Source organism: Leucopleurus acutus (assembly GCF_964270905.1).
Source record: "Leucopleurus acutus genome assembly, chromosome: 7".
NCBI classification, from domain to species: Eukaryota; Metazoa; Chordata; class Mammalia; order Artiodactyla; family Delphinidae; genus Leucopleurus; species Leucopleurus acutus.
Window position 1 is genome coordinate 81,674,722 of NC_139150.1, and position 12,668 is coordinate 81,687,389.

At 44.0% G+C, this 12,668-nt stretch overlaps 1 protein-coding gene across 1 annotated transcript in view; it reads right to left on the reverse strand.

Annotated features, from left to right (window-relative positions):
* The window catches only part of FRMD3 (FERM domain containing 3), a gene marked incomplete at its 5' end in the record, with an annotated part of 311,556 nt that overhangs the window by 96,193 nt on the left and 202,695 nt on the right, over window positions 1-12,668 (reverse strand). Inside the window, 2 exons of the mRNA XM_082843148.1 lie at window positions 6,613-6,710; window positions 11,554-11,632. Coding sequence (XP_082699274.1) covers window positions 6,613-6,710; window positions 11,554-11,632 — 177 coding nt within the window. The remainder of the gene's footprint in view (window positions 1-6,612; window positions 6,711-11,553; window positions 11,633-12,668) is intronic.

The following is a 12,668-nucleotide window of genomic DNA, read 5'->3' on the forward strand; positions in this document are numbered from 1 at the left end:
CTGAGCTATAAAAAGAAACAAAATTGAGTTATTTTTAGTGAGGTGGATGGACCTCGAGTCTGTCATACAGAATGTAAGTCAGAAGAAGAAAAACAAATACCGTATGCTAACACATATATATGGAAGTTAAAAAAAAAAGGGTTCTGAAGAGTCTAGAGGCAGGACAAGAATAAAGACGCAGATGTAGAGAATGGCCTTGAGGACACGGGGATGGGGAAGGGTAAGCTGGGACAAAGTGAGAGAGTATCACTGACATATATACACTACCAAATGTAAAATAGATAGCTAGTGGGAAGCAGCTGCATAGCACAGCTTGGTGCTTTGTGACCACCTAGAGGGGTGGGATAGGGAGGGTGGGAGGGAGACGCAAGAGGGAGGGGATATGGGGATATATGTATACGTATAGTTGATTCACTTTGTTATACAGCAGAAACTAACACAACATTGTAAAGCAATTATACTCCGATAAAGATGTTTTAAAAAACACAAAAAGCAAGAGCAGGGTGTACACGGAATGGCTCCCACCACCCAAAAGAAGATCATGGAACAAGCTCAGCCAACGAAATGTGTTTGTATCCATGGAAAGACCACAGCCTGAGTTGTCTAGAAGGTCATATTCTAGTTCAGATTTAGTTGTGTGCTTGGGCACTTGCCGAACTCTCTGGGTCTCATTTTCTTCATCTACACAATACAGGAGTTTAAATCACTGTTTCTCAAAGAGGCACTATTGGCATTTGGGCAAATAAACAATTCTTTATTGTTTCAGACCTTCCAAGGCATGGTAAGACATTTAGCACCCCTACCCTTCAGGTACTAAATGCTGGTGGCACATCCAGATATTATGACCACCAAAAATGCCTCCCAATGTTTCCAAATGCTCCCCACAATAGGAGGTGTTACCACCTCTAGCTGGAAACCACTGGGTGTTCCTCAAGTTTCCTTTCACAGTTAATTTTCTGAGTCGAGGAATTCCCTGGCTGGAGCTGCTAGCTCTGAGATTTGTGCAGGTGTGGCTCAATCAATGAAAGATCACAACATGAAGGTACCCAAGAGGATTGTACATTAAAATAAATGGATTGCTCTTCAAATTAAAGAGTGTGTATCAAAGTACGGTTGAGCATCCCAGATTAAAGTTGTTGCCAGATTCTAATATAGGGTACGTCCAGAGGGTCTTTAAGGGTAAAAAGAAATGCCTGCACATCTCTGAGCACCCAGAGGGTCTATGAGAAGATGGACCTAGGATATGCATCGAGCAGAGCCTGAGGCAGCAAAGGTGATGCTCTTGCAGTGGGAATACTTTGTCCTGATTCCACAAGCTTGCTAAGGAAAATGAGCCAGAAGGGGCAAGTATCTCAGGCAGAAATGGCCCAGGAAAGTAGATTAAAGATGGTGGGAAAATGGTACTGAGAAACTTGATCACCAACATGACTCTGAAGTAGATAGAAATCAATATGCCTTAAGCACATCTGCAAAATCACATCCAACTCAGTAATTTGTATCTACTGTCTCTTCATTGTTGAATCATGTAATGACTGTAAAAGGATAAAACTGGGAGGAAAGCAAAGCTCTTTAAAGCTTCCTAATAGAGCTCAAATTACAGAGTTCTGAAAACAACTTAAAATGTATACCACAGGAGGAAGACCCAAATAAGACCCAAAATGCCATCAGCCATAGAGGGGAAACTGATTAATTTGATCATATCAAAATAAAAATATTTCTGTTCATTAAAGGACATAGTCAAAATAATAGATAAGTTGAAATAACATATTTGCAAAATCTAAATCTGACAAAGGCTAATATCTAGAATAAAGAAAGAACCCCTACAAATCTATAAGTACATGGGCAGGAATTCCAATAGGAAAATGGTCAAGGAATATCAACAGCCAATTCATAGAAGGGGAAACGCAAAGGCCTCATGTATGGAGAGCTGCCCAAACTCATCAGTAATGAGAGCTGTGCAAACCCAAACTAGAAGATGTCACTTTACACCTATGAGATTAACAAAAAGTTTAGGAAGCCGGATGATTCTGTGTTGGCAGGGACATGAAGAAATAGAAGAACTTGTACACGTCCGAAGATTCTTGGTGCACGTAGCTCTTCTAGAGAGCAAGCTGGGAGTATTTAGCCTAATATTATTACCCAGCAATCCATTTCTGGGTGTATATTCTAAAAACTCTAGGTGTGAAAAAAGATATGGGGCAACTCGGGTGTTCATTATTGCTGGGAGCAGTAACTAGCACATGGGCAATGCACCCTACTGGATACTCTGTAGCAATTAAAAGCAACAAAATAGATGTATACCCAGAAATGTGAACAGATTCCTCAGTGTTCTGAGCATATAAAGGAAGGATTAAATGTGTTCTATAGCCCCATTTAATTTATGAAACTTAAGAGTATATACACACAAGACAATACTAATCATTTTATAAGGATGTATTCCAAGTCAAAGATATACATGAACCCAGTTGCTGCCTTTAGGAACAGAAATGGAGAATAATGAAAAAAGGGAAATCAATCAATCAATAGATGGGACCAGTGATGAAAAGTGAGCCACGAACTGATGATTAACTCAATCTAAGTTTCAAAAGAAACACACATAACACACCTACACATACACGCAAACACACACACATACACATGCCCCTGTGAGCTGGCTATGGACCCCAAAATTTAGGGGACAGTATAACCCAGTGCCTGCTTTTCTGCAGGGCACGGACCACTGATATTAAACTAGGCCATGTCCAATGCAATGTCACCTTGCACAGTTGATGGGTGGTGTTGTTTGTGCTTGTCTTGTTTTGGGTGGGCATTTCTCTTTCCAGGAAAACTTGTGAAGTACAATGGCCTTGGACTGCTAAACATAGCAAATAAGTAGCCTGGCAAATGCCAGTGAACTAGGGAAGAAATGCCATGGAAACTGCACAGGGTTGCTGACAAGGTAAATGTCGACGTTTCCCCCATCACACGCCCAGCTTTCTTGTTCCTTAAAGCTTGTCTTTAACTCTGACTTTACCTGAAGCAAAAGGCCGTTTATAAATGATTAAGGACTTCTAACTTCAAATTTTGTTTTCCATAGAGGAGTTGGGTAAGGAGCCTGTGGTTCTCTCTCCCACATGTGACGATGAGGGTAAAGTTACAACAAATAACATACAGTACATGGGATGGCTTGCGAGAATTTAAATTAAGATGACATTAAATTAAAATTAAAGAGAATTTAATTGTCAGCAAAATCCAAAGAGTTGAAGCAAAAGGATGAGTGTGATCAGGTGATGGTAAGTACAAAGGGCAAGCATGACAATGGCATTTCCCCTGGTTTGGAGAAGGACTCACTCCAAAAGAACTTGAGATACAGGACGTGACAGCCCCAGGGTCAACTCCTTTGGGAACATTCCCTGACTACCCTTGCTGAGTGGGGGGCCCTCCTGGGGTCAGAGCAGGGACCCTGTGTGTCCCTCTGTTTAGACATTAACACATCATCACAGCTTCTTGTTTCCTTGCCTGTCCCCTTCCCCCCACAGGGACTTCACATTGCAGTGGCCTGCCACCTAGGAGCTCTTCAGTAAATGTTGAGAGAACACATGACAAATACATGGATGAGGTAGTGTAACAACCACTCTTTCCCAAGTATAGAAATAAAGCATACATTGGTGCAATTTAGGCAAGTGCCCTAGTTCGCTTAACATATTTAGTGGAGAACTTACTGTGTGCCAGACATGGGGGTACTACAGCGAAAAAGGCCCCCAGAGTTCCACTTCCATGGAATTTAGATCCTACATAAGGGGCAATGCATAATAAGCCCCCAAACAACTCAACAAGATAATTTCAAATATGAGTGCTTAAAAGACAACAGAACAGGGCTTCCCTGGTGGCGCAGTGGTTGAGAGTCCGCCTGCCGATGCAGGGGACATGGGTTCGTGACCCGGTTCGGGAAGATCCCACATGCCGCGGAGCGGCTGGGCCCGTGAGCCATGGCCGCTGAGCCCGGGCGTCCGGAGCCTGTGCTCCGCAACGGGAGAGGCCACAACAGTGAGAGGCCCGCGTACCGCAAAAAAAAAAAAAAAAGACAACGGAACAGGGGCATGAGAAAGAATGATGTGCAGAGAGAGGCTACTTTAGTAGTCCAGGAAGACTTCTCAGAGGAAGTGACATCTGAACGGAGTTCTGAATATCAAGACAGAGCCACAGACCCACAGGGATTGGACACACCAGGCAGAGGAGATAAGAACAGTAATCCTGCCATATTGCTGTTTTGTAGAAGGAACAGGAAAGATATTTGTATCAAGAAAGAACATAAATAGATTCCTAGGCCTTCGTGTGTTTGTTTTGCAATTGGTATTATGAAGACAATGCAAAGCGTGTATTGAATATGCTCATTGTATTCAGTGTGTACGGTGGCAAAACTCTGGGTGGCTGCCTGTTTTATACACTCAGAATGTTCTGAAGCTTAAAACATGCTCCTTCAAAGAGTGTTAGCAAACAAGAGGCCAGTAAAAAGTCACATGTCCTCCGCTTTCTAATCATTTACTTCACATTCCCTATCGCTCTCTGTAAGCATAAGCAGTTCTGACAAAGCAGATGTTTATCTGCGTTTGTAATGATCTCTAGAGCTGCTGTAATACCACCCCGAGCATCAGAGAACTTGACGAATCCAGCTTTTACTGGATTTGCTACAAATGGTCCATGGACACTGCTGCGTTTTAGAGCTGAAAGGTTTTCTTGAGGTCTGTCAGTTCACTTCCAACTCTACTCTCTCGACAGCATCTGTGAGTATGGTCAGTGATAATAGCAACGAGGGATAAAATAGGGCCCTGATCATCTGGATGGAGGCTTTGTGGCTTTATTTCAAACATAAAACAGGATGGAGAGTTTTCCCATTACAGATCCATATTGAGCTTGTCCTTGGACAACTGACCACGATTCACTAATGCCTAAATGCGTCCTGAAATCCTCATATGCCAGTCTGTTGCTTGGATTAGTATCGATTTGCTTTTCCCACATGGAAGACAGTGCACCCTAACTAGGAACGTGCAGTCTTCACAGGGAAGAAGAACTTTGGGGTTTGAACATTCCTTAGCTCTATATAAGAGAGGCAGCTTTCAGAAGCACACACTCCACCTTGGGGCAGATGGAAGGACTATTTCCCATCAGGCTATCACTGTCATTCTAACTTTAAACTTGAGTATCTCCAAGGGTTTTTAACACGACTGCTAAAATCTGCTGAGTGGCACTAGGTCGCTCCCAGAGGATGGGGAAAAGCAACACAGATAGACTTCAGAATTCTCAGAGAGCACACACACCTGGAAACAGGGTCCTAGGAATGATTTCACAGCACAGAGCATCCCATGGGGACAGTGGTGAGTGACAGTGAAACCCCCAGGAGAATGATGGGTGTCTCTCTTAAGCTGTGAATGAAGGTTGGAATTGTGATCAGACAGACGATTGTCATGATCCGCTTATGACCCCATCATAAGCTCCTTCATTATTTCAGATCCTTTATGAGGGTGACATGCTCACTTGGTAACCTTTCTCTCTCTCTCCCGTTGTCCGCACCTGCTTCCTTCCTTCTCCCCTCCATCCCTCCTCTCTTCTCCTAGCTCCCCTCTCCACCCTCCCCTTCTCTCATAAACATGTCATCAGCATCCATGCTACAAATGGCTGGAACACCTGAGTCCCTCCAAGCAGGCCCTGCTGCCAGCTGCCTCCCAGCTGACCCAGGGGAACAGAACATCTGAGTCGTTCTTCACTTGGGTCCTGGGCCCGTCCCCATGACGATGCTCTGCCTTGGGCTCTGGAGACAGCCTTCTCTCAAACACTTTTTTCTTACAGGTCGAAACATCCAGAAGCTTACCCTGGGTCCTATATGCTTACTGCTTCCCAATGCCCCACCCTCTGGGGCTTGTTCAACCCTGAGAATAAGTCTCATGAAATTGTCACACAAGTATGACCACCTCATTCAATATATGAAGACACCGAAGCTTAAAGAGTTTAAGTCATTTATCTATGGTGAAACAACCAGGAAATGGGAATTCAGGTTCAAACTGTAGAATGACAGGCTGTGAGCCTGATGCTGTCCTCACCATACTGCGTGACGAGAAAAGCTGAAGCATTAGATACAGTGCACGTATATACACATACTACTCATGTGAATACATATGTATAAATGCTTTGATACTTCACTTCAAAGGTTTGAAAGGACACCCCTTTGACACCTACCTTCCTGGACATAGATTCCCCGCTCAATATACCCATCACGCACCACACCTGGTGGTTGGAGCGCAGAGCACAGAACACCCCATATCCCTTCAAAGCTTCTTATAAAGTCAAGCATTCCAGCCCCTTTGAAACAGTGAGTCTGAGCTCTACCTCGGGGCCTTGAGGACCTCCGTTCTTGCAGAGGCCCCTGTGACCACTGCAGCCCAGCCTTCCACCAGGACCCCAGAGGCTTGGGAGGGAAGGGGAGGCGGGGGTCCATTGCTAAGTACCCAGCCCTGCCTGGCCTCAAACCATGACACGGGCTGGATGGGCAGAGGCTGGGGAGGAGGGAGTCTCTGAACAGCCAAAGCTCTACTGTCCAGTACAATGGTGGGGATGGGCAGCCATGGCCACACTTACCTTGGACGATACAGGCACCCAGGTAGGCAGCATCTGAAAAGGAGCAGAGCAGTCGACCGTGGAAAATATCTCTTTTAATTTGCAGGTACAAAAGATACCTGCAATGCAAAAGGAGAGAGAGTCGCCCTAAGTTTTGGCTGAGGCCTGGAAGAAGTGGAAGGATTGCTCATGCATGCTTCATGCACCTGGGTCACCAGAGCCCTACCCAAGCCCCTCAGAGGGCAAGCAGAGGAAAACTGGGAGGAGCCCTCAGAGTTCAGAAAACATGAAGTGTCTGCGGCAGCTTCCAGAGCTGTGTGGCTGGCCCTTTCCAAAGAGATACAGGAAGGATGGAGGAGAGCCACAGGGCCCAGCAGCCACCGTCCCTGGCAGAAAGTCCCACACAAGGACAACCACAGCCACTGTTACCACCACCAGCACCTCAGCTACAGGCTGCCCGAGCTCTCTGTGGAATGAAGACTCAGGAATCGGACTCAGTCTACAGAGACTAGTCTGGGGCACAGACAGACTCATGTTAATCAATCTCAAAAAGACTTGGTTACGAGGCCAGAAAGCCAACGTATTCACAGCACAAACGGTCATCTGTTTAGTGTCCTCTCCGCTTCTCCAGGGATGGCAAACAGATGGCCTCAGGGCCAGACAAACCTGTTACTGAGTGAAACAGGCTGGGGTGAGGGGGTCGGGAAGCAGAACAGAGGGTGCTGGCTCCCGCGAAGGGGTCAGCCGCTGTGCAGCTCCAGCGTCACGGCGACGGGTTTAGAAGTGAAATCCTTTGAATTTTAAATGTTGCAGCAAACTCTGTTTTTGAAGACACTGGAGTGTCAAACGAAAAATACGCCTGGGCCTGATTCAGCTGGGGATGGTGGGGCGGGGGCGGGGGGGGGGGCGGTGTCAGTTTACCACCCCTGGCTCAGGCTCATCTTGTCAGCACAACCCCGCTCAGAGAGCGTAACTGAGGCACTCAGGTCACTCAGGTGCTGGCAGCGCCCGCCCGCCTCCCCGAGTGCTGGAGCTCGCCATCCCCGGGCACACAGATGCACTGAAGGGTTCAGTGGCTCCCTGGTGCTTCCACTTGATGAATCTTTATCTCACACCCGCTTTATGCTATGACAGTGCGAGGCACTGGACACACGATGGAGGTTCAAATGACACTCTCTGTCCCCAACTTTGTATGGAATTGTGTGCAGGACATAAAGGTAGTCCCTAATAAATTTCTTATCTGGAGTTAGTGTACGTTTTGTCAAGCGAACAGTATTACACTGGCCATCAAGGACCCAGAGTATCTCCCTAAACTGGTGTCTCTCACACTTTAGTGAGCTCGTGAATTACCCAGAGATGCTGTTAGAATACGGATTCTGGTTCAGTAGGTCTGGGTGGGTCCCAAGAGTCCATATTTCTAATAAGCGCCCCAGTAAAGCTGAGCTGCAGGCCCGTGGACCACACTTGAGTAATAAGGTTCTAAACCAGAGGTTCTCAGAGGGACTGCATGTTAGAATCACCTGGGGGAGCTTTTAAACAATACCAGCATGGACCCTACCCTAGACCCAATTAAATCAGAATCTACGTCCTCACAAAAATGTGTATATGAATGCTCATAGCAGCATTCTTCATAATAGCTAAAACAAATGCCCATCAACTGATGAAAGGATAAAAGAAAGTGGTCTATCCATACAATGGACTATTATTCAGCCATAAAAGGACTGAAGTACCTACTGATTCCTGCTACAACATAGAAGAACCTTGAAAAGATTAAGCTAAGGGAAAAGTCAGATATAAAAGGCCACATATTATATGATTCCATTTGTATACAATTTCAGAATAGACAAACCTACAGAGACAAAAACATAGCTTAGTAGCTGCCAGGGGCTGGGGGGAGTGGGGAATGGGGAGAGACTGCTTGCATACTAGGTTTCCTACTGCAGTGATGAAAATGTTCTGGAAGGAGAGATCACGGTGATGGTGGCACCACTTTAAGAACATACGGAACCCACTGAATTGTACACTCTAATATCTGCCTAAAGAAACTAATACTTTTGAAAATCCAATTGCCTTAGAGTAATACTTTGGAAAATCCAATTGCCTTAGAGTAATCATTCTTAAATTTGACATGCTTTAAAATTACCTGGAGGGCTTGTGAAAATACAGATTGCAGGGCCCCATCCCAGGTCTGGGGCAGGGGCCAAGTTCCCAAGTGATGCTGTTGCTGTTAATCCAGGGATGTGACTTTGAGGACCATGGCCCTAGATCATTCACAATACCAAGGTCACACAAATACTTGAGATGATGAAATCTTTCCTTTCTTGAAGAATGTAAACTACCTGGCTAAAGGCCATCAAGTTTCTTTTCTACGTGCTGCATGTATGCATTGAACAAAAAGCGCTCCTGTCCACGTTTTGGTGAGTTTAGTGGTGGAAAATCGTTTCAAATAAATATTTACTGACGAATGAGACGTTTGGGTTCTGATCCCATAACTCAGAAACTGAGTTTGACAAAAGCTTCCTGAGAAAAGAAAATCCGCTTTCACAACAGCTGAGTTTGGGTCCTTGCTCACATTAGTGAACTCTAGAGATAATCATGGATTCTTCCGGATTCCACATAATCCACTGAGCCTCGCAAATGGCTTCAGGTTCAGATACTCATGTTTTAATATAATAGCCACCAAAATAATAATAATAATAATGCATTTTCCTTCAGTCTCACCCCTCCCTGCATGAAAGAATTAAGCAACAAAAACACAGGAGGATCTGGGGCATACATTATTATGCCCCCATTAGTGATATGCTTCTCTATCTAACATGAATTTAAAGGCGGTTCTTACTAAAAAATTTAAAACCAACATGCTTTTATTACATTCAATTGTATATAGCATTTACAAATGCCTCAGAAATCTAAAGGATTGTAAGGTGACTGTGTAAATGGAGAGATAAAAGAAGGATTAAAAAAATATCCTTTTCGGTGAGTATTTTTGTTGTTTTGCTCTTTTAGAACCGCTTTTTACTCAATGTTTCTTTACCCCTTGGCCTGGTCATGAATGTGATCTTAGCTTCTCATTTATTAAATTCTTAAATTTTAGATTAATCGTATGATAAAATAACATCAAACAATAAAAACTAAATTCTTTCAAGATAGGGTTTAAATCATAAGTACCTGAGTCATTCCACAGTTTGTAGATCCCTTTTGAATTCTAAGGACTGTGTCGACTCAGAAAAACCCATTTCTACCTGTATTGTCTTAATTTCCTTTGGAGACATAAAAATGTTTGCAATGTCGCACGATTCATACCTTAGTTATTCAGACAAATGCAGGGAAGTGCTAGCTAATTTAATTGAGAGGGATTTAACTAAAACTTTGTACCCTTTTACTTTCAAATGGGACTTTTCTCAACATCACCCACAAAAGACCCATCCTTAATTTATATTGTGACACATATTCAATTTTTATCCTCTGGTCAAGGTCTTAAAGAAAACAAGTGACAAAAGTGAGCTATATTGGCCCCTGATGAAATAACGCCTGGCATTAGTATCTGATTTGATCTTCCTAATTACAGTGTTAGCACCCAGAGGGTAGGACAAATATCTTTATTTATTTATTTATTTGTTTAGGTGGCTCATACAGCCCTTGCAGACAGCAGGAACTGAGGAAGTACTTAACAAATAAACGAATAAATTTTTCAAGCCAAAAGCAGGCCGAAGCCACATACCATTTGATTCCATTTATATGAAATGTCCAAAACGGGTAAATCCATAGAGATAGAAAGTCGATGAGTGGTTTCCAGGGTCTGGGGGATGGGAGAGTGGGTAGTGACTGCTAACGGGTACAGGCTTTCTTTTTGGGGTGATAAGAAATGTTCTGGAACTAGATAATGGTGATGGTTGCCTTACATTGTGAATGTACTTAATGCTCCAGAATTGTACACTTTGAAACGGTGAAAAAAATTTATGTTACGTGAATTTTACCTTAATAAAAAACAAAAAAGCAGGCCAGATTGCAAAACACCAACCACTACTTACAATGTCCATCATCTCCTTTCCCACGCATACCCTGCCCCGCCCCCCAAGCACAAACCTCCGCCAACAGCTGTGCACAAATTACTAACAGGGAATGGCTCCCTTCCAACATCACCTTGTGTCACGATGGTGGAGCTTTACCAGACCCTCGTGGATAACGAGAGAGCACAGTACCCTAGAACCCAGAACGTGACTCTAAACATGATGATCAGAGTCAACTGCCTTGGCTTCTCTGCTGCCTTCGGACCCACGCAGGTTATTCTGAGAGATGACTAGATATAATGAGTTTTTTCGGTCACCAGATCAGAGGCTCATTAAGAGCTAAGCACACATGGGCTCTTCTCCATCCACCGAGTTGGCCCTCTCGGGACCCTGCTCAGTGGCATTGGCCAAGGCTGTTCACGGAAGCCAAACACCCAGAAGGTGGACCATTTGCACGTGGCCCTGGCCCGAGAACCAGAAAATGCAGAGAGTTAGGCTGAGAAGAGTCTACAAGGAGAGGGAAGCCGGCTCCGCAGTCGGTCATTTAGCAAGCGGAATGTGGGATGACAAAACAGTTCATCATTCTGTCAAGGGATCTTTTCCCTTCAGAAAAGCTTAGATCCAAAAGACAGGTCCCAGGGGCTGCACTAGCTATGAATTTGCCCATATCCTAAACGCAGTCATCTTCTATTTATTTTTAGCATCCCACTGTCAGGTGTTTTCAGAGAGCACCTCCTCCTTAAACCTGCTGCTTTTTTGTGCAGTTAATTACACTCCCAATGACAACGGTTTGAAAAGTCCCAAGACAATTAAATGTAAGAGAAACATTCCAAGCCAAATGCTGAGCGGAGCGCCTGCCTGGTGGAGACACTCCGCTCTAGACAAGAGTAAAACTCAAAGGCCCTGGCTGTTTCAAGGGGCACGTTAAACATACAAACAAACAAAAAAATACCTGGTAAGCTCTTCTTTAATCTTCAAGGGTTCGTGTGGGTAGAATTTCACTCTAAAGCACATGGTGTATGGTGGATGAGCTGAAACGTCATAAAGAAAAAGCATGAGAAAAGCAGCAAAAGACCATGGACTCAAACACACACAGGAGAGTCAGCCATGAAGCCTTCCAGCCTAGCCTGGGGGGAGGGGCAGGGGGATTTTCTGAAAGAACAGATATTATGCCCAAGAAAACGAAGCAACAGTGACAACAAAACTCAATGGAAATGCTTGACAAGACACCTAAAGCAAACTCAGGATACAGGCAATCTAGTCAGTCAGCACAGCTTCCCATGTCATGGCTCTTTCCTTCTCTCCAGGTCACAGATTCAAATAACATTTTCTCTTCCATTCTTCCCACTCTCTTCTGACAGATAAACTGTTCGTAAGTACCACTCAGGTTTTTGGCCTAGTGAAATATTTTTTTAGCCCGTGAGGTGGAAAAATGTCACTGCACTTGACTAGTTTCCCCAAAGTGATGGTGCCGTTGACCTAAAATCAGGATTTTAAAAATGGAGTCGCCATGCACCGATCCTACTTCGTATAATTTTAGGATCATTTTAGTGTTATCTATCAATGAGGCAGTTGCTTGCATGAAAAGAAACGCTTTTATAACTTCCTGCTTTGTCTAAATCAGGATAGCATTATGCAGGCTGAAATTCTGGTTGAGGTTCATTGATTCTGGAATGTTCTAATTGCATTAAAACTTCCAGAACTCAATAGCCAGCCAAGGGGATTCTACAGGATTTCTTTTAATTATAAGACCACTGTTGACTTGCAATATTAACCTAATAAATGCACACAAGTGCAGTAAGATGCATTCAGATTTCAGTTAGTATATAAAACGAGCATCTTAAAATCAAAGAAATACGAATGGTTAGTATTATTATTTCTATGGATCTGACACACCCACTCATTATTCGTCTCTGTATCAGTATGCTGCTTGGGATCAGCTCTGAGACTACATCCAAATGTGAATATGAAACAGCACCCTATTCTGTCTCAAATCTTCTTTCATAATCATTAGGGGTTAAATCACCAGCCAATTCTACAACATCTGGGGCTATTCTGGATGTAGAC